Consider the following 27294-nt stretch of genomic DNA (forward strand, 5'->3'; position numbering starts at 1 on the left):
GGCAGAGTTGTTTGACAAGTTGCCTGTGTTCTCTTTCCTCTAGGAATGATTGCCATCAGCAGAATGGCAGTGCTCTATCCCCAGGTCATAGTGGACCATCCCTTCTTCTTTTTGGTCAGAAACAGAAGAACAGGTGAGAATATTGCAGACTTCTCTGAGTTTTTCACAGCATGTCCTCCAGCAGTCAAAGGAAAATTGCAAGTTTTGACCAATGGACTGGGCTTGTATTGTGAATTTCCCTTTTTTAAGTTTGTTTAAAATACCCAATATTGAAAGACTCACCTTTTCCATGGGCCTGAATCTTTCTCCAGATAAAACACCCAACATCTGACATAAACCTGAAAAACACTCACAGAAAAGAAAAATTCACCATTTCTGTTGTGAGAACAAAGTGTTACTGCCCTGGGTATCATAATCATTGCACTCCCTGAGAGCTTGGCTGCAGTCAGCCCAGTGAAATGTGTTCCCAGTACCAAATGATTTGCATAATGGAGGGACATTGCAGCTGGGAATAATTCTGTTGTGCTCTCCAAGTGCTCAGTGGCAGGTGAGGGATGAGAGCAGCACTCACCAGCAAAAGGGGCAAGGATTAAGTAATTCCTGAGTCTGGTATTTGTAATTTGCTGTAGTGATGTGGATGTGACTGGGTGATAAAACACTGCTGTGCACCCACAGGGTTTTTATGGATCTGCTTAGGGAGAGTCACTTGTGGGACTTCATTCCCACAAACTCCATCCCAGCTGAAAGCAGGCCAGCAAGGCAGGATACCAACTTTTAGGGGATTTTTAACCATAATAAAGTTAAATATTCTTACTGTTGTAGGCACATTAGACAGGAAATATATCTGGAGAAGGGTATCTGGCCTTTATTGCTATTCAACATCCAGAAATCTCCCCAAAAAGAAATGCTCAAATCAGGACAGAGTAGAACTTGTTTGCTTTGGGGCAGTTCTTAAAATTGCAGAACCCTTGTTGCATGTAGAAAGAGGAGCTGCCAACAACTGTAGCTAAAGCCTCAAAGCCTGTTACTAATGCAGAAATCTGGGGTTGGAAACCTTTTGAAAAAATCCTGTTGGTTGCCCTTCCTCTCCAGACAAGCCCAGGTGCTCAGGTTTGGTTGCTGCCATCAGACAGGGCTCCTGAGCCATTTCCTGTACCACGTTCTGAGACATTTGTTCCTATAACAATCACACAGCACTGCTCTAGAGCTTGTTGTTGGTATTCATCATCTGAAATCCTCAGCTTCTCCTGCTTCTGACACCTTTCCCTCCTTCCCCTTTCTCCACAGGTACCGTGTTGTTCATGGGAAGGGTAATGCACCCCGAGGCAATGAATTCCAGTGGCCATGACTTCGAAAAGCTTTAACTGCCACCAGCTACCAGAAGGAGGAGATAAGCACATAAAGTTTGAAGTTAATATATTTAAGGTTTGCTGTGTTTTCCCCCAAGACACTGTTTCAAAACGCTTTTGGATCTAACTGTGTGCAAGTCAGTTCCCAGAGGAAAGCTTACAGTATTAAAGTAATGGTTCTGTTTCTGTCATTGTGATTGCCGTGTCCTTAAAATAAAGTTGTGTACATGTCAACAATTGTTTCTTGTTCTAGTGAGTTGTAAAGCAGAAAACCGCAAATCCATTATTTGTAATTTTTTTACAGTCCAAAGACTGACTTGATCAATGAGCCAGGAGCAGAATGTGTGCAGCTCTGGATAATGCAAATGGCAAAGCTTGGTGGGCATTTCTAGAGCTGAAGAAGCCCCTGTGGACACTGTGATCTCACCTGTCCCTGGCAGAGCAGGCACATCACAGCCTGCGATGCGCCGCTCGAGCAGAGAAAACTGAACAGACTGAGCCCAGTGGATTTGATTCTTGCCTGTGGTAGACTTTGTGTGAACTGTCCCACGTGATTCTCAAGTGCTGCTTTTCTGGATGCTCCTGCATGTGGCTGCCACTGACCCCCTAAGTGTTGATGCCAATAAAACCCGATCGATCGCATGGATATCCGAGACCTGTCAGTGTAGAAAGCTCTGTGTGTGACTGAAGTAAAGGAGTTCACTAGTAATGCCATTTGTGTGGACATGTTTTTTCTCCCCCGCAGCACTCTTCAATGTCTCATGTCAGGGCTCTAGAATGTTCTTTCTCATAAAAAAAAAAAAAAAAAAATCCCCACCCCGACTTAATTTTAAGTTCGGTTCGTAAATAAATATCGAAAGGAACAACATCATCCTTTTCATTTCCTAACTTTTCCTTGAGAACAGACTGGCAGGGAGGAGAATGACACCTAGCACAAGGAAATATTAGCAGGGGAATTAGTTGCTGTTTCCATTTGGAAGAGGAGCAGTACCCACTGTCAGCAGAGAAACATATAATTATTTCCTCCCTCACTGTGCAAAATACAAAAAGAACGGGGGTTATTAAAAAGGTGAGAGAATAGGAGAAAAGGAGGGAGGAGCTCCTTTGAAACAGATCATAAATACAACCCTTTGGATAATAAATGGGCTTTTCTCAGTCAATAGGAGTTTTCTCTTTGGAATTCTATGGGAACAAATGCATTTTGGCTGAAGTGCAGTTACAGGCTTCCCTGGCAATCACTCACTTCAGAGCAGCAGGGATACTGCTCCCAAAGTTATTGATGCAAGGAGAACTTCCAAAATCTGACACATTGTTCTCTCTGCTGCTGGTGCAGCTCCTGCAGGTCAGACCAGGACCCTGGGAATGCCCCCTTGGAAAAAAGGGCTTTGGAAAACATTTCCAGCCCTGCCCCCTGGAATTGTTTCACAAATGGGGTTCCTGAGTGTGTTGTTGGTGCTTATTACCTTGCTGTATTATAGTCTGGACTTGGTAAGGCAGCTTTTGTATTCAAATTTAGATGAAAATGGTAATTTTAGCTGAAAGTGTTATGCTGGGGAGGGAAAGGGGAGTGATGCTCAGAAGGAACAGGCTAATTTTACTAAGTACTGCCTCACTGCAGGTAAAATGAGTTTGCTGTGGGTTACACAAGGACTGGTTCATCACATTTAAATAACTCTGTGGACATCCCTTCATGTCTGTAGAAGTCACCATATGCTGAGGATCTCCTGTGGGTTATCTTAGGGGAAACTGTTTTTTAAGCTTTTGAGCATTTTGAACATCTTTTTCATCTATTTTTGTGGTGTTCATTCTGACTGAGAAAGACATGAGAAGCCTTCAGTCGTGTTTATTTTCAGTCCACCAAAAGCTCTTCCTGACCAATTTTGCCTTTTCTTTGTATCAGTTCCTTGCAACATTCCTTACTAAGGGAAGGGCTGAAAACAGATTGGAGCTAAAGCTTTGAATTTTGGAAGGACAGCTGCCAGGCAGAAGTATTTATAGAGGATATCAGGCAAATGCACTGATTGCCCCTGCAGCTGGATTGAGCAAAACTACAATGGAATGATGCAGAACCACAAATTCCAAATGAAACTCCCAGGATTGCCTGAGTGGGCACACAGGAGAACCAGCAGGAACAGAAATGCAAACACTTGTCATTTCACTTGCTGCTCTCCCAGGCCTTACAGATTCAAAATAACCTTTTTCTCCTTCTTGAAATTGAGAATTACCTGGTTTGCAACAACATGAATTGATTTATTTCCGTATTTTTCAGTAGTAATAATATCTGAAGTATTGTTGCCAGTTCATAGGTATATGGGTGCTGATCCATGATGGTTTTTACTCCATATTTTGTATAATGTTCCTTTCAAAGGTGCCACTGCTTTTTCACTACAAAACTAGCAAAATCATTTTGGGTTTTAGCATCCTTTTTTTTTGGTAGGTGGAATTTGTCAGTTGTAGCTCATCTATGAGTTTAGGTGTGTAGCCTTCAAGTGAAAACTGTTTTGTGTTGGAGGCTCTATCAGAAAACCAATCAGTGACACTTCTGTAATTGTGCTGATGAAGTGACCCAGGTGTGACAGTGCTGAGATCCTGCTCAGTGCAGCTGGAATTGAGTTGCCTGATGGGATCCTCTTCTCTTCCTTCCACACATGCTAGAGCCCAGGTGGGAATGCTTTCCAGAGCTGTTCTTGGAAAGATTTTCCCCAAGAATCCCTTCAGCAGTGGTGCTACTACTGAAAATTGATTTATTTTGCTGCTAGGATCTCACTTGTGCGTGACCTTGAGCACCTGAGGGTTTTTGTGGAGTCTGTATTCAACCAAAATTTGTCATGTTGTGTGAGTTAGAATGGGTTTGTTGCTATTTCAAGCATGAATTTTCATTCTCCTTCCACAAGCCCTGATAGTGGCAGAGTGAGCTTTTTTATCAGTGTGTAGCAATCAAGAACATGAGATTCCTGAAAGAAATAAGATCTTGGTGTTACACCAAAGACAAACCCAGACTTAGTCAAGGCTCTTGTGGCTAATTTTTATTTGTCAGTGGTGGACAGAAGAAGAAACCACAAGATGTCACTCTATCCTAAGGAGCTGAGAAGGACTTTCCCTTTGACAGGAATCCTGTGGGAGTGTTGCAAAGCTGGATATCCTGAGCAGAGCTCAGGCACAGGTGGATCTCAGCACAGTCAGTGGGAGATGCTGAGTTTGGAGCATCATCAGCCCCAGTTCCTGGGATTAATAATCACAGATGAGGGAACAAACCCTCAAATACCTGCTTTGTGTTGCAAACCTCACTCTGATCTTGGTGAGGGATTGCTGGAGGGAGTTCATTGCTCCCAGGGGAATTTTTGTCCTGCATGATGCCTCGTGTGCTTGGTGTGAAATGGCAGCAATGGGTTGTTTTTAACCTGTCCCACGGACAGCCCCAGAGCTGTGCTGGGGTTATTTCACTGCTGCAGGACCCAGAATTTCTTTTCTACAATAGAGAAATAACTGGGATTGACTCATTGATGTGCTGTTGTTCTCTTTTGGTTGTCTCTTAAGTTTCCCCCTTCCCTCTCTGCCTTGCAGAGTCTCTGGAATTCCTGCCCGAGCAGATTCCCTGGCACAGTGAGGCTCCACCACTCTCAGGGCTTCTCCCTGCCTGGGGAGGAGGCAATATTCTTCCTAAAATAACAAACGGTGGTAACAAGCCCGTTCCTGAGTTGTTCCTGTCCCTTTTATTAGGCAATGCTTGCTTTTGTCGCTGCAGTGTAAAACAGGAATGCATGGATTGAGAGAGATGGATGAGGCAGCCCCAATCCAGCAGGCAGGAGGAAAGCAGTGTCTTGGGAGGGAGCTGCCTTCCCTCCTGAGCTGCTCTGCATCCCCTGGCACAGCTGGGGAAGGGCTCCGGGTTGATTTAGCTGGGAAAACCGTCTGGATTTCCCGAGGGTTTGGATCAGGGCTCCAGACAGACAGACAGACAGACAGAGGCTCTGGCTGCTCGCTGGGACCTCTGGAAGCTGCTCCAGCTGGGGCTTCAAGCTGGGCAGGCTGAGGGCTGAGAAACGAAGTTCCACATGAGAAACCATCCTCAATGCACAGGGGGGATCCTTTGGAACTCATTGACGCTCTGTGCCCGTGGCCCCCTCCACGAGGGCTTCTCAAATGACATTCCTTTCATACAGCGCTGCCTTCCAACAGCATCCACGGGAAGATGTCTTTTATTTTACAGCACTAATTGGAGGCCCAAGTCATGGGCCAGTTGCTGTGGGCGTGAGGCAAGCAGAATGAAAAGCTGGGCAGAAGAAGTGAGGGATGGAAGTGCAGCTGGAATTGCAGCGTGCAGGCAGCAGTCGGGGCCGGGGCTGCGAGGGATGCCAGGCAGGCAGGTCATGGAGAAAGGTGGAAAAGATAAATGCGTGAGCCCAGACACAGATATTGATTGGAAAATTCTGGGTCTGCTAGGAGCTGGCTGAGGAAAGCGGTGGAATTGTTCCTGCAGCTCAGGAATGGAGCCCATTGCCTGGGTGTTTATCTTTTCAGGCACGCTGAATCACAAAAGGAATGATGTCTGTGATATCAGGCTTTGCTGGTAACAAGGTGTTTTACTGGCTCTCATAAGCACACACCCTCCCTGGGGAAGAGTGATCTTTTTGGACAAACTGAGGGAAAATTCCTACAGAAAAATCTATTCTGTGTTTGTGTAGAAATGCTTTTAAGTAAGGAAGGGAAAAGATACTGAGGAAATCTGGGTTGTGTCTAAATAATATTTTTATTGTTCTCATTAAGGGGTTGGAATTGCCTGTGGAAAAAGATGAGCTTCAACCTTTCCTTCAAGCATTCCATTGCTACTAAAAAGAGTTTGGAGCCAGTCACAGTTTTTCACTCTGTTTACTCTTTGTTAAAAGTCATGTTTTGAACCAAAACTGGAATCTTTGCATGTCGTAACTGGGTGATAATTTGGCCTGAAGAGAGTGAATGAAATATGTTAAAACTTAATAAGAATTAAAGATATCAGGAAGATTGCCCTGAGACCTGTAAGGATCATGCTCTGGGCAATGCCAAATCTCACTGGTCACCAGGAGTGTGGCACAAAAAGTCTGTTTATTTGGGGCTTCTGTCACTGTATTTTGTAAATGTTTGTTTCTAAAGGCAACAGCCAAAAAGTCAGCAGAGCTTAACACAGGAATAATAACATTTCTGGAGTTTATTACAAGACAAATTCTGGTCTCAGAATTCTTTGTCTCTGCTGGGGAATGTTCTCCTTGGGCCAGCTGCAGCCTGGAGTCAGCAGTGTGCAGTGACAGTCATTTTGCAGGAGCAGGACCATGCAAAGCTCTGCTGCCAGCTCCAAACCAGGGATGTGTCTTCATCAGCTGAGCTGCTTTTGGCAGGACACTTGGAACGAGCTCAGCTTCAAGGTCTGTTCCAACCCAAACCATTCTGAGATTCTGTGATTCTGTTAAAGCCCTCAGCAAAACACAGAGAGGTAAAAGAGGCCAGTTCTGCTGCTGCTGCCTGGTTTTCATCTGTCTGCATTGATTTTTCCTTCACAGAATTTTCTCCTTGGTCTCTACAAAAAGAAATTCAGAGACGGTGTGCTCCAGTTTATAAGCTCACTTCAGATTTTTTGATCAGAAATCATTTGTGAATCATCCCAATATTTCAGAGCCAGTCTCATGCTGCAGTTCCATGGAGAGCAAGGTGACCAGGCTGACTGGAGCGATTAAATTCATTTATTTGCCAGTGTCATTCCACATTTAATGTGCATATACTTACAGATAAAAGTGTTCTGAGGAGGTGAGCTCTTAATTACTGAGCTTTTGAATCTGAGCACGTGTGGGACAGAGAGTTTGGAAGCATGAGCAGAAGAGCCTTGTGTCAGGCTCACAGAAAGGCAGGGATGTCACCAGCTCTGGTGAGCACATCCAGCCACATCATCCTGAGGGACAGATGCAGTGAGCTCTGAGCAGGAATTAGGGAATGTCTGGTTCCATAGCCTTAAATGCTTCAAATGAGCAGACAATCTTGTAGTGTCAGAGCAAAGAGCACCACCAGAAAAAGCTACATTGTCATCTGCAGCCTGTTCCAAATCCCTTTGTGGTCCATCATCAAAAGATTGCCATTGCTTCAGGCAGTTCTGGAGCCTGTGCAGGTTTCTCTCAGGCCATGCCCTGAACCCTGAGTTCAGAGAACTGCCTGTGGACTGACACACCTGGCTGGGGGTTTTTGTGACTAGAAAAATTTTGCCTAATTTGCCCAATTTTACCCAATTTGCAAAAATTACTTTAGAACACTTACCTGAAAAGATGAAATGGGCTTCTAATCACAGTGTTTCCACAGGGAAAAAAAAAAAAAAACAAACCAAAAACGGTGAAGACTGTACACATGCAAGATGTAGAATTTAGAAAATTGCATTTTGTCTGTGTACACACGCACTCATTAAATGTGGATGCATTATGGGAACCACAAATCCTGTTATTATTTTGCTATTAAAAGTAAGCAAAACCTAAGCCATTACTGCATGAAACCGTGAGATAATTCAAAATAATGAAGCCACTCTGTGCCTCTTGCTTTAGAGGCTGGAGGGCTTTTCCTTGGTGCAGGATGCCTGTAAGGGAATAAAAAGGTTCTTTCCCCCCTCCCTTTCTCAGTCACGAGAGTCTCATTGCCTTGGCTGGGCTCCTCTCCTTCAGTGCCCCAAGTTAAATGAGGAATCCTGGCCTCTTGAAACTGATGGCAGCAAATTCCTCTGTCTACAACCACTGCACAGGGAATTCAGCAAGTTAATAGGAGCAGACAGATGGAGGCAGAGGGCCCTGGGGGAATAAAGGGACAGCAGGGCTTGACACTGGGGCAGTGGCAGAGCTCCCCAGCCACTGGCAATACTGAAGAGGAGCCACAACCCCTGTGGGAGGAGCTGGCAGAGATCTCCTGGTGGAATTGCTCTGGTATTGCTTTGTATTTTCGAGATAGAACAACTTTCTGGTAGATTTATTGGCAGTGCACTAAGTGTCTTGAGCCCAAGTTAATTCAGGCTCTCTTAGCCTTGATAACACTTGCTTAAAATATGCTTCCTCCTATGGGTGACAAGAGCACAGAGATTATGTTTTGATAGTTCCATGAGAAGTGGCTTCCAAAAAGCAGCAGAGAAGGCTATTTTTCAGAAGGGCCATTAACCAGCTGGCAGCCTGCTTTCCACCCCTCATGGCAAGCATGATAGTCTGAACAGCATTCAGGAGCAAGGCTGATCCAAGTCTGTGCTGTTTTCCCAGGAAATCAGGAAATGCATCCTGACGACTCCACGGAGAAAGGTTTTCAAGTGGAAAGGTTGTTTTACATTTCTATCTCCCTCAGTGCTGCAAAGCCTGCCTTATTTTTTAGGGTTCCTGCTGCATCCCAAGGGAACCACTCCCCACAGAACAGCGTGGAACAGGGAGGGCGGCTGATGCCATGGTGGCAGGAGTGGCAGGATCCAGGGGTGGGAGAACCCAGGAGTGGGAGAATCTAGGAATGAGAGAATGCAGGAATGGGAGAATCCAGGAGTAGGAGAATCCAGAAATGGGAAAATCAGGAATGGGAGAATGCAGGAATGGGAGAATCCAGGGGTAGGAGAACCCAGGAATGGGAGAATCCAAGAGTGGGAGAACCCAGGAGTGGGAGAATCCAGGAATGAGAGAATCCCCTCAGCTCTGGCTCTGGGCTAAGCTCCCTGCTCTCATGCAGGGAGTTGTCTCTCTAATGCTGAAAATGGGAACAATATGATGCTGTAAATTGCTGAGTGTAAAACAAGATTAAGGAGGAGTGGGAGAATCCAGAGATGGGAGAACCCAGGAATGGGAGAATCCAAGAGTGGGAGAATCCAGGAGTGGGAGAATCCAGGAATGGGAGAACCCAGGAATGGGAGAATCCAAGAGTGGGAGAATCCAGGAGTGGGAGAATCCAGGAATGGGAGAATCTCCTCAGCTCTGGCTCTGGGCTAACCTCCCTGCTCTCATGCAGGGAGTTGTCTCTCTAATGCTGAAAATGGGAACAATATGATGCTGTAAATTGCTGAGTGTAAAACAAGATTAAGGCTGATGGGCAGAACATCAACCTGCTGGCCAAACCACCCATGGCCAAATCTCCCATGGCCAAATCTTCCATGGCCTGCTCGGGCCAAAGTGCCAATGGATTTATTGCAGCAGGAGAATCCAGTGAACAACCAGAGCATCTCTAAACAAGCTGACAAATCTGCAGCACTTGGGAGCAGCAGCTGATGCTCCCTCAGAGACGTAACACGATTCCTATAATCACAGAAATAGATTTAATTTTGTTTATTTAAACCAGCCCCGTGTTTTGCTGTGAGCATTCATCATCTGGTGTCACCGAGCAGAGTAGGAAATGTCACCCTTTGAGTCACATCCCCAGTGACTCTGTTAGCAATGCTCTGGCTGTACTCCACAGCTGGAGAAAAAAGGGCTTCATGCCTTGCTGGCTGTGGAGCAAACACGCTCTTGCAGCTTCATTTTGTATTCAGCAGCTCTCCGAAACAGCGAAGGCAGCATGAAAAATGAGGAGAAATACTGACTGAAGCTCAGCTGCTGATCTTTCACAACTCAACTGCAAAAAATATGAGGGCTGAAAGGAGATTTTGAAGTACAGGTATCAGCAGAAATATTAAACTGCCCTAATCAAGAAAAGAACACCTGGTCACTCAGTCATTTAATAAATGAAGAGAGGGCTCTCTTCTTCCCCCAGTGTGAGGCAAAAAGAGAATTCTAATTTCCCGACTGGGAATACAGCATGGAGCTGGCAGCAAAGTGAAGCAGCTGAAAGATGGTTGAGACTGGTTCAGGGACCTGGCAGGCTGTGGCTGGGGAACACTGTGGCACAAAGCAGTTTAACAGCCCCTTCACAGCCCCTCCAGGCCAGCAGTGGGCTTGGAGCCCCTTTGGAGTCCAAAGATCAGGAGGGATGTGAGGTCTATGGGGTTTAATCCTTTTTATTTTCCATCAAAAGCTGCTTCTCCTGTCGCCTCATCTCTGCTCAAGCAAAAATGTGATGTGGGGAACGACCTCTGGAAAACAGGGCTTTGTCTGCAGAGGGGATTTTGGGCTGCAAAGAGCTGAAGCAGAGTGAGGCACTGGCTGAAGTCACTCCACTTCCAGCCCGGGGTTTGCCTTCCCTGGGCTCTGATTGAAACCCAGGAAATCCTGGAGCACAGGGAGGGCTCCAGGCTGGGCTCTGGAAAGCCCCAGCAGCAGCTCTGCAGTGCCAGCACTGCTGTGCAAAGCCCGTGGTGTGCCAGGGAAACCATCCAGGGGAAGATGCTTCAAGGTCTCCTTGGCTTTTGAATGTATCCAAGTCCAGAATCCTTTCTCCACCAGCTGAAAGATGGTTGAGACTGGTTCAGGGACCTGGCAGGCTGTGGCTGGGGAACACTGTGGCACAAAGCAGTTTAACAGCCCCTTCACAGCCCCTCCAGGCCAGCAGTGGGCTTGGAGCCCCTTTGGAGTCCAAAGATCAGGAGGGATGTGAGGTCTATGGGGTTTAATCCTTTTTATTTTCCATCAAAAGCTGCTTCTCCTGTCGCCTCATCTCTGCTCAAGCAAAAATGTGATGTGGGGAACGACCTCTGGAAAACAGGGCTTTGTCTGCAGAGGGGATTTTGGGCTGCAAAGAGCTGAAGCAGAGTGAGGCACTGGCTGAAGTCACTCCACTTCCAGCCCGGGGTTTGCCTTCCCTGGGCTCTGATTGAAACCCAGGAAATCCTGGAGCACAGGGAGGGAGCCCTGCCCTGCTCAGGGTCCCAGGCTGGGCTCTGGAAAGCCCCAGCAGCAGCTCTGCAGTGCCAGCACTGCTGTGCAAAGCCCGTGGTGTGCCAGGGAAACCATCCAGGGGAAGATGCTTCAAGGTCTCCTTGGCTTTTGAATGTATCCAAGTCCAGAATCCCTTCTCCACTGATTTAAAATAGAGATTTCCAGTGGAGGGGAAATGCCTGCAGCTGAGAAATGCCCTGCTCAGCAGGCACAGCCCCTCACTGCAGGACAAATGGGTGTGAAACCATCCAGGAATGGCTCAGCTGCCCCGGCACTGCTGTGAGGAGAAGGTGGTGTAGCCCTCGGGATACCAGGATGAGACACAGCAAATGCAGCCCCTGCCTTTGAGCAGGAACACATTTTCATTACATTTAATTTCTCCTGGCAGGCTGTGCCAGCTCCTAACTTTGAATGCAGGGATTGTGGACAGCGTGTCTGTCTCCTGCCCAGAAAAGAAGCACTGGAGAGAAGCAGGGCTCATTCTTTTTTTATGTAACACTACGCTGCTATTTGCTCCAAATGAAAGCAAGTGGGAGTCAATTATTTGGATTTCCCGACAAAAGCTGCATGAACACAACACCTTTAATAAAAACACTCGATTCTTCTCGTCGTGGTCCTCTCCTCTTTTCCCCACGATCACAGGGGGCCCTGCTTGCTGCTTTCAGCTGGAGAACATCTTTGTTATCCTTGCAGACACTGAGTAACCAGGCATTCATTTGAACTTAATTTCTTTTGGCAATAAGACTGGGGGAAATAATAGGGATAAAAAAAAATGGGAGATGTCAGGAACAAGTTCTGCCTGTAAATACATGTTCAGAGTTCTCAGCTCCTTCTTTGACTGGAATGGGGACAAGGAGCTCTGAATTTTAAACAACTGAGCTGTGTTTGTCATCCAACTGCCTTGTTTTTCCATGTTTTCCTGTCCTTTCCCTCCTTTCTAAGCTCCTGTAGAGCTGAGTAATTTTTACCACCTTGGCCCAGCAATACAATTATTTTCTCATCCCATCCTTGAAGAGATTATGTCTATTTGTCTCAAATATCTCATATATGATAACCTGGCAAAGCCACTTTAATAAAGAAGTGCTCTGGTGACTCCCAAGTATCCTGATTTTCAGGAAGGCAGGGGTTTGATGGATGAAATAAACCAATTTTTTTCAATATATTTCAGGTAATCAATTCTAAAAAAAAAGAAAAAAGGAAACATAACTCTTTAGCAGCTGGCAGCAGTTTCAAATAAATACAAGAAAATGATGGAAGTGCAATGGTGGAAGTTAGAGGAGAATAACCAGAGATGCTGCTTCCCATGACACAGGGGAAAAGGAGGCTTACTAGGCTGCAACAGGAAATTGTCTATCAAAATGAATTTAGAATGATTTTCATATGATTAAAATTACCTGATGAGACCTATGCTTGATAAATTAGGAAGTACTTAATGAATCTTGTACTCCGTGGGGAATTATTAACAATTAACTCGTGGAAAGATGAAGCATGAGACCCATGATGAAGATGTGGGTGGAGGAAATGGGACTGACCTCACGCTGGAGGTTTCATCCCCCGGTTTGTTTCTGCTGGCAGCTTCGGGGAAGATGTTGTAAATTTTGAGGGTTGGACAGGAATGGCAGCTGGGGAAGTGGAGAGTGACAGGGAGCTCATTAAAATGGGTGGCAGCTTGTCCCTGGGCTCCAGGGAGCCCCAGACCATGATCTGTGTGAGGTTCATTCCCTCTGGGAGGGCTGGCAGGTCCCTGGCACGTCCCTTTGGGGTTTTCCACATTCACACACGGGTTTGGTTCTGCTCCAGCTGAATTCTGTGGCTTTGCTCCTAAGGCTACAGGGTTAATCAGGATCTTATGTGCATCTGTGGGTTAGGGATGCGGTGACCTCATCCAATACAAAAGCCATGTTTTAAGGTAAGAGGGAAAAGAGACCTCATTTCAGTGAGGTAAATAATGGGGGGAATCATCAGCCAGGAGTGTTGTGTGCCACCAACTCCACTTGGGATACTGTCATGTTTTCTCTTTCATGCAGGCAAATTATGTCCATTATTTCTTTTGAAAAGAAAGTTTTGAGAAAGAAAATCTTGGGAAATTACTTATTTGCAGTTTTTCCTCAGTGTCAGATTCATCCAGAAATTGCTGACCTCCATTTTGTTTAGGAAAAGGCAGATTTGATACTGGAATGGGCCTCTCCTAAACCAAATAAAAATGCTTTCTTCATTCCATAATCATCTTTTCTTATAGCTTCATCCAAAGACTATTAAATCAAGGAAGGGCTCACTCTTCGGTGCCAGGCATTGTCATTATGACTTGCAAGCCTGTTGTTTTTCCAGAAGAGAGAACCAAATTTCCAGTCCTTGTTGCTTGGTTACAGCCCCTCCAAGCCTCTTGGAATCCATGGGTTTGTAACACCTCAGAAAAGCAGGCATATACAGTTTTCACTTCAATTATTTATGCAGCTTGTTGTTGGTTCCTTTTTGTCTGGTGACCCCGATGAAAAGTTTCACTAACTCTGCTCTCCTCCTGCCCAAGGCTTTACTCTGTTGTCCTTGGCTTTTCCCTGGGAATGCTCTCCAAGTGGGAATCAGACACTTTCCTGGAATCCTGAATGGGCAGGACAGAAAGGGAAGTGTTGCCTGGGTAACTCAGCAAAACAACCTGTTGGTTTGAGTGAGAGTGCCTGCTTGCCTGCCGAGGCACAGATCAGCATTTGTGCATCAAAAGCGAGCTCCCCTTCCAGGGCTGTGCACATCACACCACTGAAATACCCCAAGAAATTCTCTCTTTTTAATTGACTCATCCAACATGAATGCCCTGGATTCCTGGAAATGTTCAAACCAGGTAAGATCAATAAAAGTTAGCTTTCTGCTGGTGCTGTTATGTGTTTAGGTCTGATTTTACTGGTGGCATCGACCTGATTGGTTTGATATCACCAATTTGTATCAAGTTAACACCAAAAAAAAAAAAAAAGGATTTTACATAAAAAACATAAAATTATGTCAACAAACTGATTTATCCCTGAATCAGAAAAATGTTATAAAAGAGAAATTTCTTTCAAGTATTCTTTAACAATGATTAGAAAGTGTCAGCTCAGAAACTCAGCCAGTAATTGCAGACTTTAAAGCCAGACTGTTCATCCAGTCTGGTCTTAACAAAGTCAGTGGCTGGGAATCCTGTGTGAATGCTGACCCTGGGCACAGGAACAGAATTTCTGCTCCCACAGTGCCAGGATTTCATGGTCTGAGCATCTCAGTTATTTCTGTATAAAAGGAGGAGGGATAATATTATTTCCTTTCTTCCTACTCTTTGTCTGTCTGCTCTGTTCAATTAGAGCACAAACCCTCTGGAGCAAACTCTGTTTTCCTGACTTTCTGTGGTGCCCAGAACAACGGGGCCTCTGGTGGCCTACAGCAGTGAGAATAATTGGGATTGTTTCTGTCATTAATCAGACCTCAGGATGAGCTGGATTCTGCCCAGTTCCTACAAATTTCATGGACATGCAGAGAAGAATCCAATGGGACAAAAAAAAAGATGTGAGAGGCACAGGGTTGAGACCGATGCCCACCCTGTGTTTACCCAATTCAAAGACAAAATTACTGGCCAAAATTAGATAAAGTTGGAAAAAAAGAAGAAATAAATAAAAAAAAAAAAAAATAAGAAAGAAATAAAAACCAAGAAATTCAGCAGGGGACACACTGCTGAATTTCTTGTCAGAAGCACATTTTTATGGGCAGGTTGTAAAGATCTGAAAAATAGTGTTTATAATGGAAAGGCCGACACCATGTAAAATATGTCATTCCTCTGAAATAGCACAGAGATAATTTTTCATGGGCTTTATGAGGAATGCATTTGCCATAAAAGATCTGAAGCCCATTAGGCTGTGATGGGGAGCAATACCTTTCATTTTATAGACAGAGGAAAAAATGGTAAGTAGAAAGGCCCCAAATTACAACCTTGTTTGATTTAGATATTAATTTCTTTATTCTTAGCAGACAGAGAAATGATTCGCTCAAGTGACCTGATGAATCTCTTAATACCCTGTCCTTGCGCTCCCCGTAATAAACTCAGTTCTTAGCACATAAAGTTTTAATGAAACCTGGGTGGAATGACTACTTTGTTAAATTTCACATAACGATGTGTCAATTCAACATTTGGAACCACGGAATGCCTGTGCATGGAGCTGAAATTCTCTAATTACCATTGTTCCCCTCTGCTTTGCTGGCACGGTGAAATTTGCCAGCAGATTTTCTAAGAGAAGGTTTTGGAGCCTTCAGCAACCATTGGGGAAAGCACAGACCTTTCTATACAGAAAGACCTTATAATGATCTGCCTTTGTAGTGACCTAAAAAAGAAAAGAGAAATGTGAAGGAAAAGGAGGATAAGGAATGTTTTTTTCTGTGAAGAAGCTGCAAGGTGGAAGTCTAAACCACAGAGGTTTTGACTATATGACTATATTCCAATTGAATATCCCCAGGCAGAGGGAATTGTGCACTTTTTCCACATTGATTTTAATCTATTTACCCCCTCTTTTTTCAGCACAGAGCCCAGGAGCTCCAGTGAGGAAGGGGCTGTGCCTGTGGCGTGGGAGTCACAGATGGATAGGGCACAATTTACAGCTCCGCTGTAATCTTTTCCCAAAACCTGGGTCCCATCACCACTGGTGCAGTTTAAAAGCCATCTGGGAACTTCAGCAGGGACTAAGCAGTGCCCACAACCACACTGGGCTGCTGCAATCCCACCCTGGAACCCTGCCAGCGTCTGTACTTCGTCTGGGTGAACAAACAAAAATCAAACTCATTTTGAAGGGAATAACTCACTGGGCTGATTCTCAGAACCTATAGCTTTAATGTTTTAAGAAAAATATAATATAAAAACAGACACAAACCTGGCCTGTTGGTTCCCACCAAGGGAAGAATCTCTTGCTTTCATTCTCAGCTGCAAACTCGAAGAAGGAAGCCTGGAAGATGTTCCTAAAATGGCTGAGCATGTTCAAATGAGGCAAGGATGCCCAACAGAGTGAAGAGGTGCCCATAAAGAATTTTCCTGAACGTTACATAAAACCTGAGCCTCTTTAAGCATCTCCTTTTCATCCAACAGATACATTAATAAGGCCTTTAACAAGCCATTAATGAGGCAGGAGATCTTTTAGGCAACAAAAACACGAACTTCAAGTGGGCAAAACTGTGAAAGCAATTGGTGAGAGTGAAGCGGCCGGAGCGAGCAGAGCAGCGATTCAGCTGGATGATCACGTATCTTGCCACAGCTATCACCAGCCTATCTTTAGGCACCTTCTGGAAGGACAGTTCACTGATACCAGCTCGGTGAGGCCAGGAATTTGTTTGATGTGCTTAGGAGGTTGGTAACAATAGCTCCTAACGTGACAGCAGCGTTGCGAGGTGACAGCGTCTCCTTGGAGACAGCGAATGCATCCAGCCCCGCCAGGATCAGCATCCCGGCAGGTTCCCCCTCTCCAGAGGCCCTGGAACTCCCTCCCTGTGCAGGGCCAGAGATGGGAAGATAAGCTCTGCCTGTAGACAAATAGCCCTGTGCAAGATGTGAGGATTTTATGCAGCAGCCAGACATGTCTGAAAGGTAGGAGGGTGCAAGGAGACACGAACCTGTAGTCATTGCTTGACATGCTTTGACAACAAAGATAGAGTTACAGGATTGGGTGTCTTTTTAAAATGTACCAGCCTGTATTGCTAAAGGAGATTGCTGTGCAGGGAAAGCAGGAGTTCAAACAGAGCTGTTTTTCTTGGTGTCAGTGCCTGATTGCTGGAGGAAAAAGCTGTCCCAACAAAAATGTTGAGTTTGTTGTGAGAATGTGTGGAAGGCACGTGGATTGAGATGTGGGCTTTGTGTTGGTGCAGGCTGGATCCACGAGAAAAATGCTAGTTAATATGCTAAGAGTGTATCATTATGGTGATAGGACCTAATTAAGTTAATTATGTCTTGGGGGGGGGCAATTTTATGAAGCATAAAGCAAGATAATTGATGCTACAGCTATCAGCAAGGATGCTTTGTAGCCATAACTTACAGGTGTGTTTGTCACTAAATTACGCTCAGAAGAACTGCTTCAAAGTGTTGCATAATGTCTCCTAAAACTCCTATAAAAATAATTGAAAGGTAATAGAGCATGCAAACACTATGTCCATATCTTCTACTCTCCTAAGTTCAGAGAGTTCTCATAATAAATGTTTGCATACAAGCAGAGCTGCTGTGGAGCAGTAAATTGTGTGCATTTGAAATGAAGCACAGCCTGAATTCTGAGTTTGCCATCTCTTAAATACTTTCACAAATTGTGTTGGTAAGTTACCCCTGCAGTTCATTTATGGTTTGGCATTTCCATTGACTGGGACAACATAAATAATTGGGTGTTTGGAACCTGGGAGCAAGCACTTATGTGTGCAGGTGGTTTGGGCAGGTCCAGAATCTCTCTTAGAGCCTACAAAATCAGCAGCTCTCACACAGTGATACAAACTCTTTGCTTTGGGAGGATTTATTGCTCTTTTCTTAGTTTCTCTAGTTTGGATTTATTTTTTTCTATTCCTTCAAGATGATCTTGAAACCCGTTTGATTTGGTTCCTTCCTTTAGAATGGTGCACATTTTTCAGTTCCACAGCATCAGGACTGAATGAACTGAGATAATTTTGCTGCTAAATAAGAACCTGACCAGAGCTCCCTGAGCTCAACTGCAGGAGCAGGGCCCTTTCCATCAGAGGTGGGCTGTGATTTGGTGGGATGTAGCAAGCACCACGGGAATTCTGACTCTAGATATGTGAAGAGTTATAAATAACCCTACCACTTGTTCCAAACCTTTTATCCATTTCAGATTTAAGGGGAAAGCAGCTGTGGCTCAGTGAAAGCTAAGCCTGCTGGAGAATGCCGATTCCTGAAGAGCAGCTGGGATAAGGCTGTGAGAAGCTAGATCAGACCCCAAAACTGCTCAAAAGCTGGGACAAAAAGCCTTTCAAATCCCAAATGCAAGAGTTTGCTCATAACCCCCTTTATCCTTACTCCTCTTGAGCTGAGCTCCCCATTTTCTGTGCAGCAGGGCTGAGCCTGTGCTGCAGTCTCAGATGTTTGTTTTTCGAGGCTGCTGTTTCATCTGGAGAAAGGATTTGACTGACACTCCTTTTTAACAGCCAAACAGCTAAAATACACACAGGAGGGACTTTTCACTCTGTTTCTCACTCAATATCTTTCACTGGTGCAGTTTCAGAAGCAGCTCAGCTTTAGCTCTTCAAAGTCTTTTTGTGGGCTTTAATGTGTCCTGCACTGAAAGGCGGCGGGACTCAGAGGTCCTTGCACTGCAGTCAGGAAACCTGGAGCATCCTGGCCTCTCTGGAAACCTGGCCAAGGTGTCTGAGAGGAGAACATTTCCCAGCCCCACAGCTGACACTGACATCCTGATGAGGAGGGACTTTGATCAGGGAGCTCAGCAGTGCAGCATTTTCCAGGCTGCAGCCCGATATCTCCTCAGTGGTGTTCTGGAAAAGGCAGGAGCTGTTCTGTTCTCATTCCTGACAGTTTGCAAAACACTTCAGGCACTGAATTCCTCGCTGGGACTTCCACTGAGGAGAATAATGTAAAATATAAGGGGTTAGCCATGAGTGCTTCCAGTTACCCCCCAGCCTGTGCTCCCTCTTGTCAGCTCACACGGAGCGCCCCAGACTTCAAGGTGCCTGCAAAGAATTGTTTGGTACAGTTTTGTGGGGGTTTGTTTATTGCTGAGATGAAAAATAAATTTTGTACCTGGATTTGGTGTCAGCAGCAAAGCTGTAGCCACGATAAGAACTGGCCTGAGGGCCAGCCTCAGAAATTAGGAGCTGGTCACACACAAGATTTTTTTCCCCCATTACCTTTTGAAGTTTCCTTTCCAAACCTCTATTACAGAATTCTTAAAATATAGTCAAATACCTCTGCTTAAAAGACATCATAAATACTCCCCTGCACCCCCCAAAAAGAGGGGGAATGGAGGAATGCAATTGCCACAGAGGGTTTCCATTAGTGAAATTAATTCTTCTCTCATAAGAATTTAGGTCCATGATTTATGATAACCACCAATTTCTCACTGCAGGCGAAGTGAGAGGAAATGACTCAGCCTGGACAGACATCATGAATCTAATTTTTTTTCCCTTAATGCTTGACATAATCTAGTGTGCTGCTCCCAGAGGTGTCATTGGAGATTCATATCCAGCCGAAGGGCCTCACAATCAAGGCAGGAAATTTTGTTCCTTTCATGCATTGTGAGATCTGTAATTGCTTGGAATTGCATCCTGCCTCCTTCATTGCCACTCCTTTTGCATCAATTCTGCAGCAAAATAGGAAGGTAAACAAAGCAAGGGAGAGGAAAGCTGCGTGGCACTTGGTCCTCCAGAAAAATCTTCTGTGGCACAATGTGGGGGTCCAGCTGGTGCTTATTAAACCCAGGCAGTTTTGAGATGAAAGATGTTTCTTTCTGTCACTCCTTCCCATGGAAATCTCACTACCCACCTGACTGGGGAAGTTGTATCCATCACATATTTATTTTTTTTTTCTGGAACTTTATGTTTTACTTGCCATCACCAGTGCAGAGTTTTGTGAGTGGGTTTCCTGCCAGGAGATCAGAGAAGATATCATGTTAAATGGTTCAGCTAAAACGTTTTAGCCCACATTTCCAGGCACTGAGAGTGTATATTCCTGTCTCAGCAGAGGAGGTAGTATCTAGCTCAGAAGAAGGTAGGTTTTGAAAAGTCTTGCAGTTATAAATAGTCATTTGAATTCATCCTAAAAGATCACTTCCAAACTGAGCAAAATAACAGATATTTTTCTTAAACACAAAAGAATCTCTACAAATTTCCTTTGCTCTGATCTCATTTAACATACAAGGAGGAAAAAGCAGATCAAACAGCAAGATAGAGCTAAACAAGAATTCCCAGCACTTTTTTATTTTCTGTTTTTTTTGGTTTTTTTTTTTTTTTTACCATTTAGCCAAAGTAAATCTTTCCTTCCCAGGGCTGCTGTGTGTGAGCTCCTGCTGCTCTCCAACACACACCCCCCAAGGGGCTGCTTGCCTCGAGGTGACCTCAGAAGGTCTCTCAGTAAATAGCTGTTATTTTCCAAAATGCTGGGCTCACACAGCTTCCTGGGAGTCACCTGCAGTTCACTGGGGCTGCTGTGACCCCAGGAAAACCCCAGCAGAAAGCAGGAGGGAGGAGAGCTGTTTGTCAGGGCTGCTCCTGCGCTGAGGTCACCAGGACAGCTCTCCTCATCAGGGTTTGCCAATAATCTGTCATTGCCCATTTTAACCGATGCTCTGTTTAGCCTCTCTGTTACTCCCAGTATGAGACCTTCCTTGCCTCCCTCCCCAAACCATTTTAAAGCTGCACTTTTATTCTGTTTTATTCTATTTTATTTATTTATTTCTGCTCCTGACTGCAGTGGTTTTATGATGCTGAGGCTCCCTGGCAAGAGCTCCTCGAGCCTGTAGAATAAACATCAAATTACAGTGCTGGATGCACACCCTGCCCAAATTAAATCATTGTTTTCAAGTGTTCTGTGGTAAATTCCTAAATTGCAGCTGCCAGCCTGCACATTCTTCAATCCCTCCGAAGCACAATTGGAGAAATTGCCCCGTTTGGGGTGTATAAAATGTGACTTTTGGAAGTGTTCTTAGGCAAGGGACTAAGAGAGTACATGAACACACGGCTTCAAGCTGGAGGTTGGACTTGGTAACCTTGGAGAGCTTTCCCAAAGTGATTCTATGATTTGAAGACTCTATTGAAACAAAATTCAGCCTTTCTCCAGATCTCTGAGAATCCCCTAGAACATATCCAAGAGACTAAAATAAATATACCAATATTAGTAAAACAATGAGTTAAACCACATGTACAATGGAATGAAATAAACAACTGAGGTGTCTTTTCATCCAACCCAGACCCATAAAAGCAGGGCTCTCCTGGGCAGAAGGGAACAAACACATCATGCTGTTGAACAAGTTCAGCTCTCCATTTTTTTCCAAAACTCAGTTTTTCTAACAAAATACCAGGAAATTCCTCTTCCTGATGTTTGGACACACCTGTGAATGGCTCCTGTGTGTAAGGAAATGCAGCTCAGCTGAGGGGGCTGCCCATGGTCTGGCCTCAGGATGTGGTTGTTGCCTGCTGGCAAGTCCTACCCCCAGCTATTCTGTATTTTCTGTAATTATTTTCTGTAATTATAAAACAAACCCAACAAAATCTGCATTTCTCTGGACAGAATCCACACTGGCTCAACACCTCCTCTCTAGTTCCTCAGGTCTGACTACAAGCAATCAGAAGTTCTTGAAATCCTATTCCTCCTGCTGCTCCGTCCTGAGGGATGCCCACCACATTCCCCTGGTTTTACCCCAAAACAGAGGAGCCCTCGGGCAGAACTGGGAGCCCAGGCTACCTTTCCCAGTAAGTGTTGGGTTTCCCAGTCTGATTGCAGGTTTGTAGAAAAGAGACGAAGAGGAGCTAAGGAAAATCTCCTCCTCAGCTTTGAAGAGGATTTTGTTTCCCTCCTTTTAACCTCCAGAGCTGGGGTGGGATATAAACAGGGTTCTGCTTTTTGGGGTGAGCTGTGGCAGGGGATTTGCCTCAGCCTTTGAGCACTAAACTGCTGCTCTGGGCAGGGGGACAGTGAGCCCTGAGAAGGCTCTCTCCAATATTTGAGCCAATTTAGGGATGAGCTGTGGCAACCTCCCCTGAGCTGTGAATTCCCACAGCATTTACCAGCTCCTGCATATGGCTCTCCCTGGGGGATTTCTGCTGCAATAAGGCCAGAAATAAGAGAAAATGCAGTGCCAAAACCTCCAGAGCTTTTACTGATTCTTTTATATCTTTATTTTGCCTTTTTTTTTAAGCTTCCTTCTGACTCCTTCAAGTACCTTAGCTGGTGTGACATAGAGGAACACGGTGTTCGAGGAAATCAGCTCCTCTGTCCCCGAGTGAGGCAAGGTAAAGATCAAAAAGACACTTTGACATTTCAGCCCTAGCTCTGTTGACTCAAAGAGTGCATCCTTAAAAGTGATGAGCTGAAATCCTGCAGTTTGCCATTCTTTTGAAAAGGGGCAGCATTTCATCTCACAGTGCCCACACTTGCTTATTTTTTTAATCAGGAAAAATTGCTTAATGTTTAAATTAATTAATTTTTTAAAAAATTATTAATTACAAATTTAAATTTAAGTTTAAATTTTAATTTTAATTTTAAAAATTTAACTAATTTAATTATTCTTTAAATTAGGAAATTATCCTTTGTAATTTCCAAAATGAAAAACCACTGCCTGAACTGCAAATTGAAATTTTTTAGTATTAATGTGCTGCTGATTACTTCTCTCAGAAGCTGATTAACATTTGACTGTTCAGAATGCAGTAGCCATGTGCCAAACAGCCAAGCAAGAGGGAAACCCACTCCTGTAAACAGTGGCACATTTCTTGTATTTTAAGACTAAATTGGCTCAATTGCAATCTACAGACACACTCAAGAACAGATGGGTTTTAAAATCCAGTATTTGCATGTTTGGGAGTAAACAGTGGAAAATTTCCAGCCAGTCCTTGCTTTAATCAGGAATTTGAAGATGCCCACAACTCTAAACTTTTCATTAAGACTTTGAGGCTTAGTGTGTGTTTCTGCCTCAATACAAATGAAGTTTGGAGTGGGGCTGCTGGTTTTTGTCACTGCTCTGGAAGCTGAAACATTTTCCTTTCTCAGGACAATCAAAGGCTAACTCACAGCATGGCAAAGAATAAGAAGGATTTTAGAGCTCAGGTCCTTATTGAAAAATTGAAAACTGTTCAGAAACAGTTTTCATTCTGACCTGCAGCAGATCTGTCATTTACCAGCCATGCACAAAATCATCCCCACTGCAGATTGCTGGCTGAATGATGGGTCTGGAAATGGTAGAAAAATCTTCCCATTAATTTATATCTCAGGAGCCTGGAAAGTTACACACCTATAATATTATATATATTTCTTCATTACAGAATCTTCCCATCAATATATATATATTCTTCCAGCAAGTGACTAAGTGCCAGTTCTGTATCACATCCTCAACTGTAAATCTTTTCCTCTGACCAGGGCCCTCAGAAGAAGAGCTGTTTTTCAGAAAAGAAGAACATACTCTGAAAAGAAGAAAACAAGTAACTGGCACAGAGAAATGGGAAAGGAGGCTGCAAGAGAACTGGGAAAACTGTGCTGTAAAACTTTCTCATTAACACTTTGGACTGTAGCTGTAAAGAAGCCAAATAATCATGTGCTGGCTGCTCACTGCATTTAATAGATTTAAACCTGTTATAAGGAAGGTGTCCCTGGCTGTGGCAGGGGGTGGAATTGGATGAATTTTGAATTCCCTGCCAACCCAGACCATTCTGTGAGGACTCCATGAATATTCATATCTGGCTGCTGCACAGAACTTTGGTGCCAGCTGAGTTTAGAGGCCAAAGCAATAAGCCACAACCACTCAGTCCTGCTCCCTCCCCACATTGGTAACCCCACTCACAGAGGAAGGAGGAGATGGACACAAATTCATGCTGGAGAGATGGTTCCCTTCTTCCTTTCAAATAATTAAGGAGTCCATCACTATGGTTCTGAGGTGGATTTGGCACTTGGTACCACCAATTGTTATAAGAGCAGCAGCATAAAATGTGTTCTCATTTTAACTACCTCTGACTAGTTCTGTATTTAATGATATAGCTATTACAAAGCAAGAAAAAAAAAAAGTGATTTCTCTTATTTTTCCCCTCCCCAGGAGTTGAACCTTTCCTTCCAGGACCTGGGTGATCTTTACCAGGTGGAAAACTTCCAGAGAATCCTCCGCAGATTAATTCGGGTGGAAAAGCTTTGGTTGGTGGACAATTCTTTGACAGACCTCAGTGCCATAAGGTTGCCAAGGTAGACAAAATGCCCTGCTTCTATTTTCATGTAATCTGTTTCTATTTTTGTGTAATATCCCAGAAATCAAAATTTTTCCTGAATTGACAGCTGGAGCAGGCTCTTGAGAGCTGCCAAATCTGCTCTTGGGGGGTGCTGGAGTGAGAATCCATCAGTTTATTGCTGCTCTGAGCTCATGTCATCCCCAGGCTGAAAATACCCAGTGAGGAGATCACATCCCATCCCCTTTATTCCTGGGGAATAATTAATGAGTCCAGCCAGCTTCAGGGAGATCTGTGCCAAAAGGGGAAGTTGTTGCACACAGAAGGAATCTCTGGGAAGAGAGGGGGAACACAATCCAAGCAGAGAGGCCAAGCACGACCATGACAACTATAAATTTATTTTACCATCCATCTGTTGCTACTCTGCTGTTGTGTATTTCGGTGTATGGAGAGCTGTAGTATTGAGAACAGAAATAATGATGCATCTGTTGTACAATATAAAAAAATAAGGGAATATAAAGTGCAGGGATCTTATCTGGCAGTCCATGACTAGGCAAAACAGCACAAAATGTAATAAAAAACATGAAATGTGTGTAAAACCCATCCCTGTTGTAGGGATTCTGTCCCAGATGTGATAGTGATGCCATACACTTTGTACTTTACAGATGCAGAGAGCTAAATGTAAATAAAAACCACTTTACGTCCTTCAAACAGCTGCCAAAGATCCCTCAGATTCAGCACTTATCTCTCGCTGAAAATAACATCACAACCCTAAGTGGGATTTCAGACTTCAGACACACTCCACTGGAATCCCTCATCCTCAAGAGGAATCCCTGTGAGTTCCAGGAAAGATACAGACAGCTGTAAGTCTGACCCTCTCGTGGCTAACAAAAGTGATACACACAAAAAAATGTTTGTCAGAGTTTCAGACAAATGGGATCTCAAACCCAATGAGCTTTATAAAGAAGGTTTTTGTTTTCATGTGGTTTTAATGCTCTGAAATGCTCCAGGGACATGGCTTAGTGAGCTATTATGTGATAAAAGCTCCCAAATATTCAGAAACTGCCTATGATGCTTTTTAATGGCATGAGTGGCAGTTCTGGAACTGAACTAAGCCCATGGATCAAGTTTAGAGACAGTAAGCAGGGCAGATAAATTAGATTCCCCTTTATTAATAGAAATTACCTATTACTCAAACTCTCTTCAGTCTCCTTGCATCCTTGGTGGGTTCTGCAAGGAGCCTAAATTGCATTACATGTCAGGGCTGGAATCAGGAGGATGTCTTGAAAGATGGGAGCAAAAGCAGGAGAAAATGAAGTTCCCTTCATTTGATTTCTCTGGATTCCCCCTGCCCCTGTGGCAGGGCTGTGGGAGCTGCTCTGCCTTGAGCAGCCCCTGGAAGTTGTGCTGCAGGCTTTGGGATGGGCTGGAGATTTAACAGAGCAGCCTCAGCCACTGGAAATGCAAATTCTAATCCGAGGCATTACAATCCAAGAAAATCCAGGACAATATAATCTGTTCTAAGCCTCACTCAGAAAATCTGCATGGTTGCATGTTTTGCCCAACTACAAACACAGCCAGGTGTTGTTATTTTGAAGCTAAACCTCACAGAATGTGTCTGAAATGGGACACATCTCCTCCCATCGTTCGAAAAAAAGAAAAGAAGTTTGAAGAAGAGTTTAATGAAAACATTTCTGAGTTTGCAGTAAATTTCCCTTTAGTCTTGTGGGCATCCCTTGGCAGCGTGGTGCTGATAAAGGCAGGGAGGCAGATATCAGCATGGAAGGGGAAAAGTACATTTTAAATGATGGATTTCACCTTTTATTTGCACATCTACAAGTCCAGGAGAACAAAAGCAGATAAATCACCTTTTAACAATTCATAATTGTGTTTCTACTCTCAATCTGCCAGTTCTTAGGGCAATTAAATATTGGTACTATTTGGTATAACTCTGGTGTTATGTTCATTCTCAGTGTTGGAAGATGGATTCCTGAAGTGCTTTATTGGGTCTGAGGATATAAAGGTGGTGCAATAGAGTGAAATCTGAGAGTTTTAATTAGCTCTTTATCAGATAAATTCTGCAACAAATGACAAATCAAGATTTCCAACAACTCAAATCTATTTTAGATATGTTTGAATCCACTGTTTCTTTTTTTATCAGTGTCTGTTTTGTTCTCAAGGAAGATGGATTCCTGAAGTGCTTTATTGGGTCTGAGGATATAAAGGTGGTGCAATAGAGTGAAATCTGAGAGTTTTAATTAGCTCTTTATCAGATAAATTCTGCAACAAATGACAAATCAAGATTTCCAACAACTCAAATCTATTTTAGATATGTTTGAATCCACTGTTTTTTTTTTTTTATCAGTATCTGTTTTGTTCTCAGCATTTCCCAAGATTATTTTTCTCAATTTCTGTTTTTTCTTTTGTCTCTCTTTAAGTGTGTTCTCCAATTTGCCAAACCTGAAAATACTGGATGGTATCCCAAAACTGCCAGAGGACTGCTCACCCCCTGAGGTCAGGTTTTTTTACAGAATGTGTACTATACTCTAGCACAGTATTTTGGTAGGATCACAACTGTGCTACAACCACCTTACTTAAAAAAGACTGTAAAGCCTGCTTATGGAGGTTCTATTTTTTTTTAACTAGTCAAAGAGATATTGAAACAGAAATAAAACATTTTTGAGTGCATTTGTGATACCAAGTAAGTATGGGTATGGATGTGTATATAAGACATAATGTTCTACTGGATATATGAGTTTATTAAATTTATTATTAAGACTTATTATTATTCATTATTAGCAAATTTTAAATTTATTATTAAAAATAGTGTGTGATTTTCTCATCTGAGAACTCTGTGTCAACAACAACTCACAATTATTGACTCCCACTGCATTTAATTAGAACATAGCCAAGCTCAGACCCCAAGCTTCTTGTGGGGAATGACACAGGGATGAACACCCAAAGAAAAGGAAAACAAATCCCACAACTGAATAAAAAGCCCCACCAATGTCCAAGTGCTCTTTAATGAGGAAAAGCTGAGCCACCCCAACCATTTTGGCCCTAACAATTAAAAAAGATCTTGCTTTGGAGTTTGGTGTGGCCAGAGAGCACTGGGGAGGTAACTCCTGAAAAGGAAAGGAGTTTTTTGTCTGGCTCTGGCATTGTTTGGGGATGTCCTGTTGCTTAATGGAGGCTCCTCAAAGCAAAGCCACAGGAGGGGAAGACCTGACAAGGGATTTGGGTATCTGGATGCAATTATCCCTGAGAGGTCTCTGTCCTTGCCTCTGATTGATTTG

The 27294-nt window shown here is 43.9% G+C and overlaps 2 protein-coding genes across 2 annotated transcripts in view; both read left to right on the plus strand.

Moving 5' to 3' along the window:
- The window catches only part of SERPINI1 (serpin family I member 1), a 44199-nt gene extending 42141 nt beyond the window's left edge, over positions 1 to 2058 (plus strand). Inside the window, exons 8-10 of the mRNA XM_041467564.1 lie at positions 44 to 133; positions 1288 to 1425; positions 1654 to 2058. Coding sequence (XP_041323498.1) covers positions 44 to 133; positions 1288 to 1364 — 167 coding nt within the window. The 3' untranslated portion in view covers positions 1365 to 1425; positions 1654 to 2058. The remainder of the gene's footprint in view (positions 1 to 43; positions 134 to 1287; positions 1426 to 1653) is intronic.
- Positions 2059 to 13928: 11870 nt separating this feature from the next.
- On the plus strand, positions 13929 to 26598 carry LOC121353835 (protein tilB homolog). The gene is made up of 6 exons (XM_041467996.1): positions 13929 to 13964; positions 21991 to 22084; positions 23205 to 23323; positions 23875 to 24017; positions 24664 to 24861; positions 26437 to 26598. The coding sequence occupies exons 1-6, from the start codon at positions 13929 to 13931 to the stop codon at positions 26546 to 26548; spliced, it is 702 nt and encodes a 233-aa protein (XP_041323930.1). The 3' UTR covers positions 26549 to 26598.
- Positions 26599 to 27294: the final 696 nt, after the last annotated feature.

Source organism: Pyrgilauda ruficollis, unplaced genomic scaffold, assembly GCF_017590135.1.
Source record: "Pyrgilauda ruficollis isolate IOZ18807 unplaced genomic scaffold, ASM1759013v1 scaffold21, whole genome shotgun sequence".
NCBI classification, from domain to species: Eukaryota; Metazoa; Chordata; class Aves; order Passeriformes; family Passeridae; genus Pyrgilauda; species Pyrgilauda ruficollis.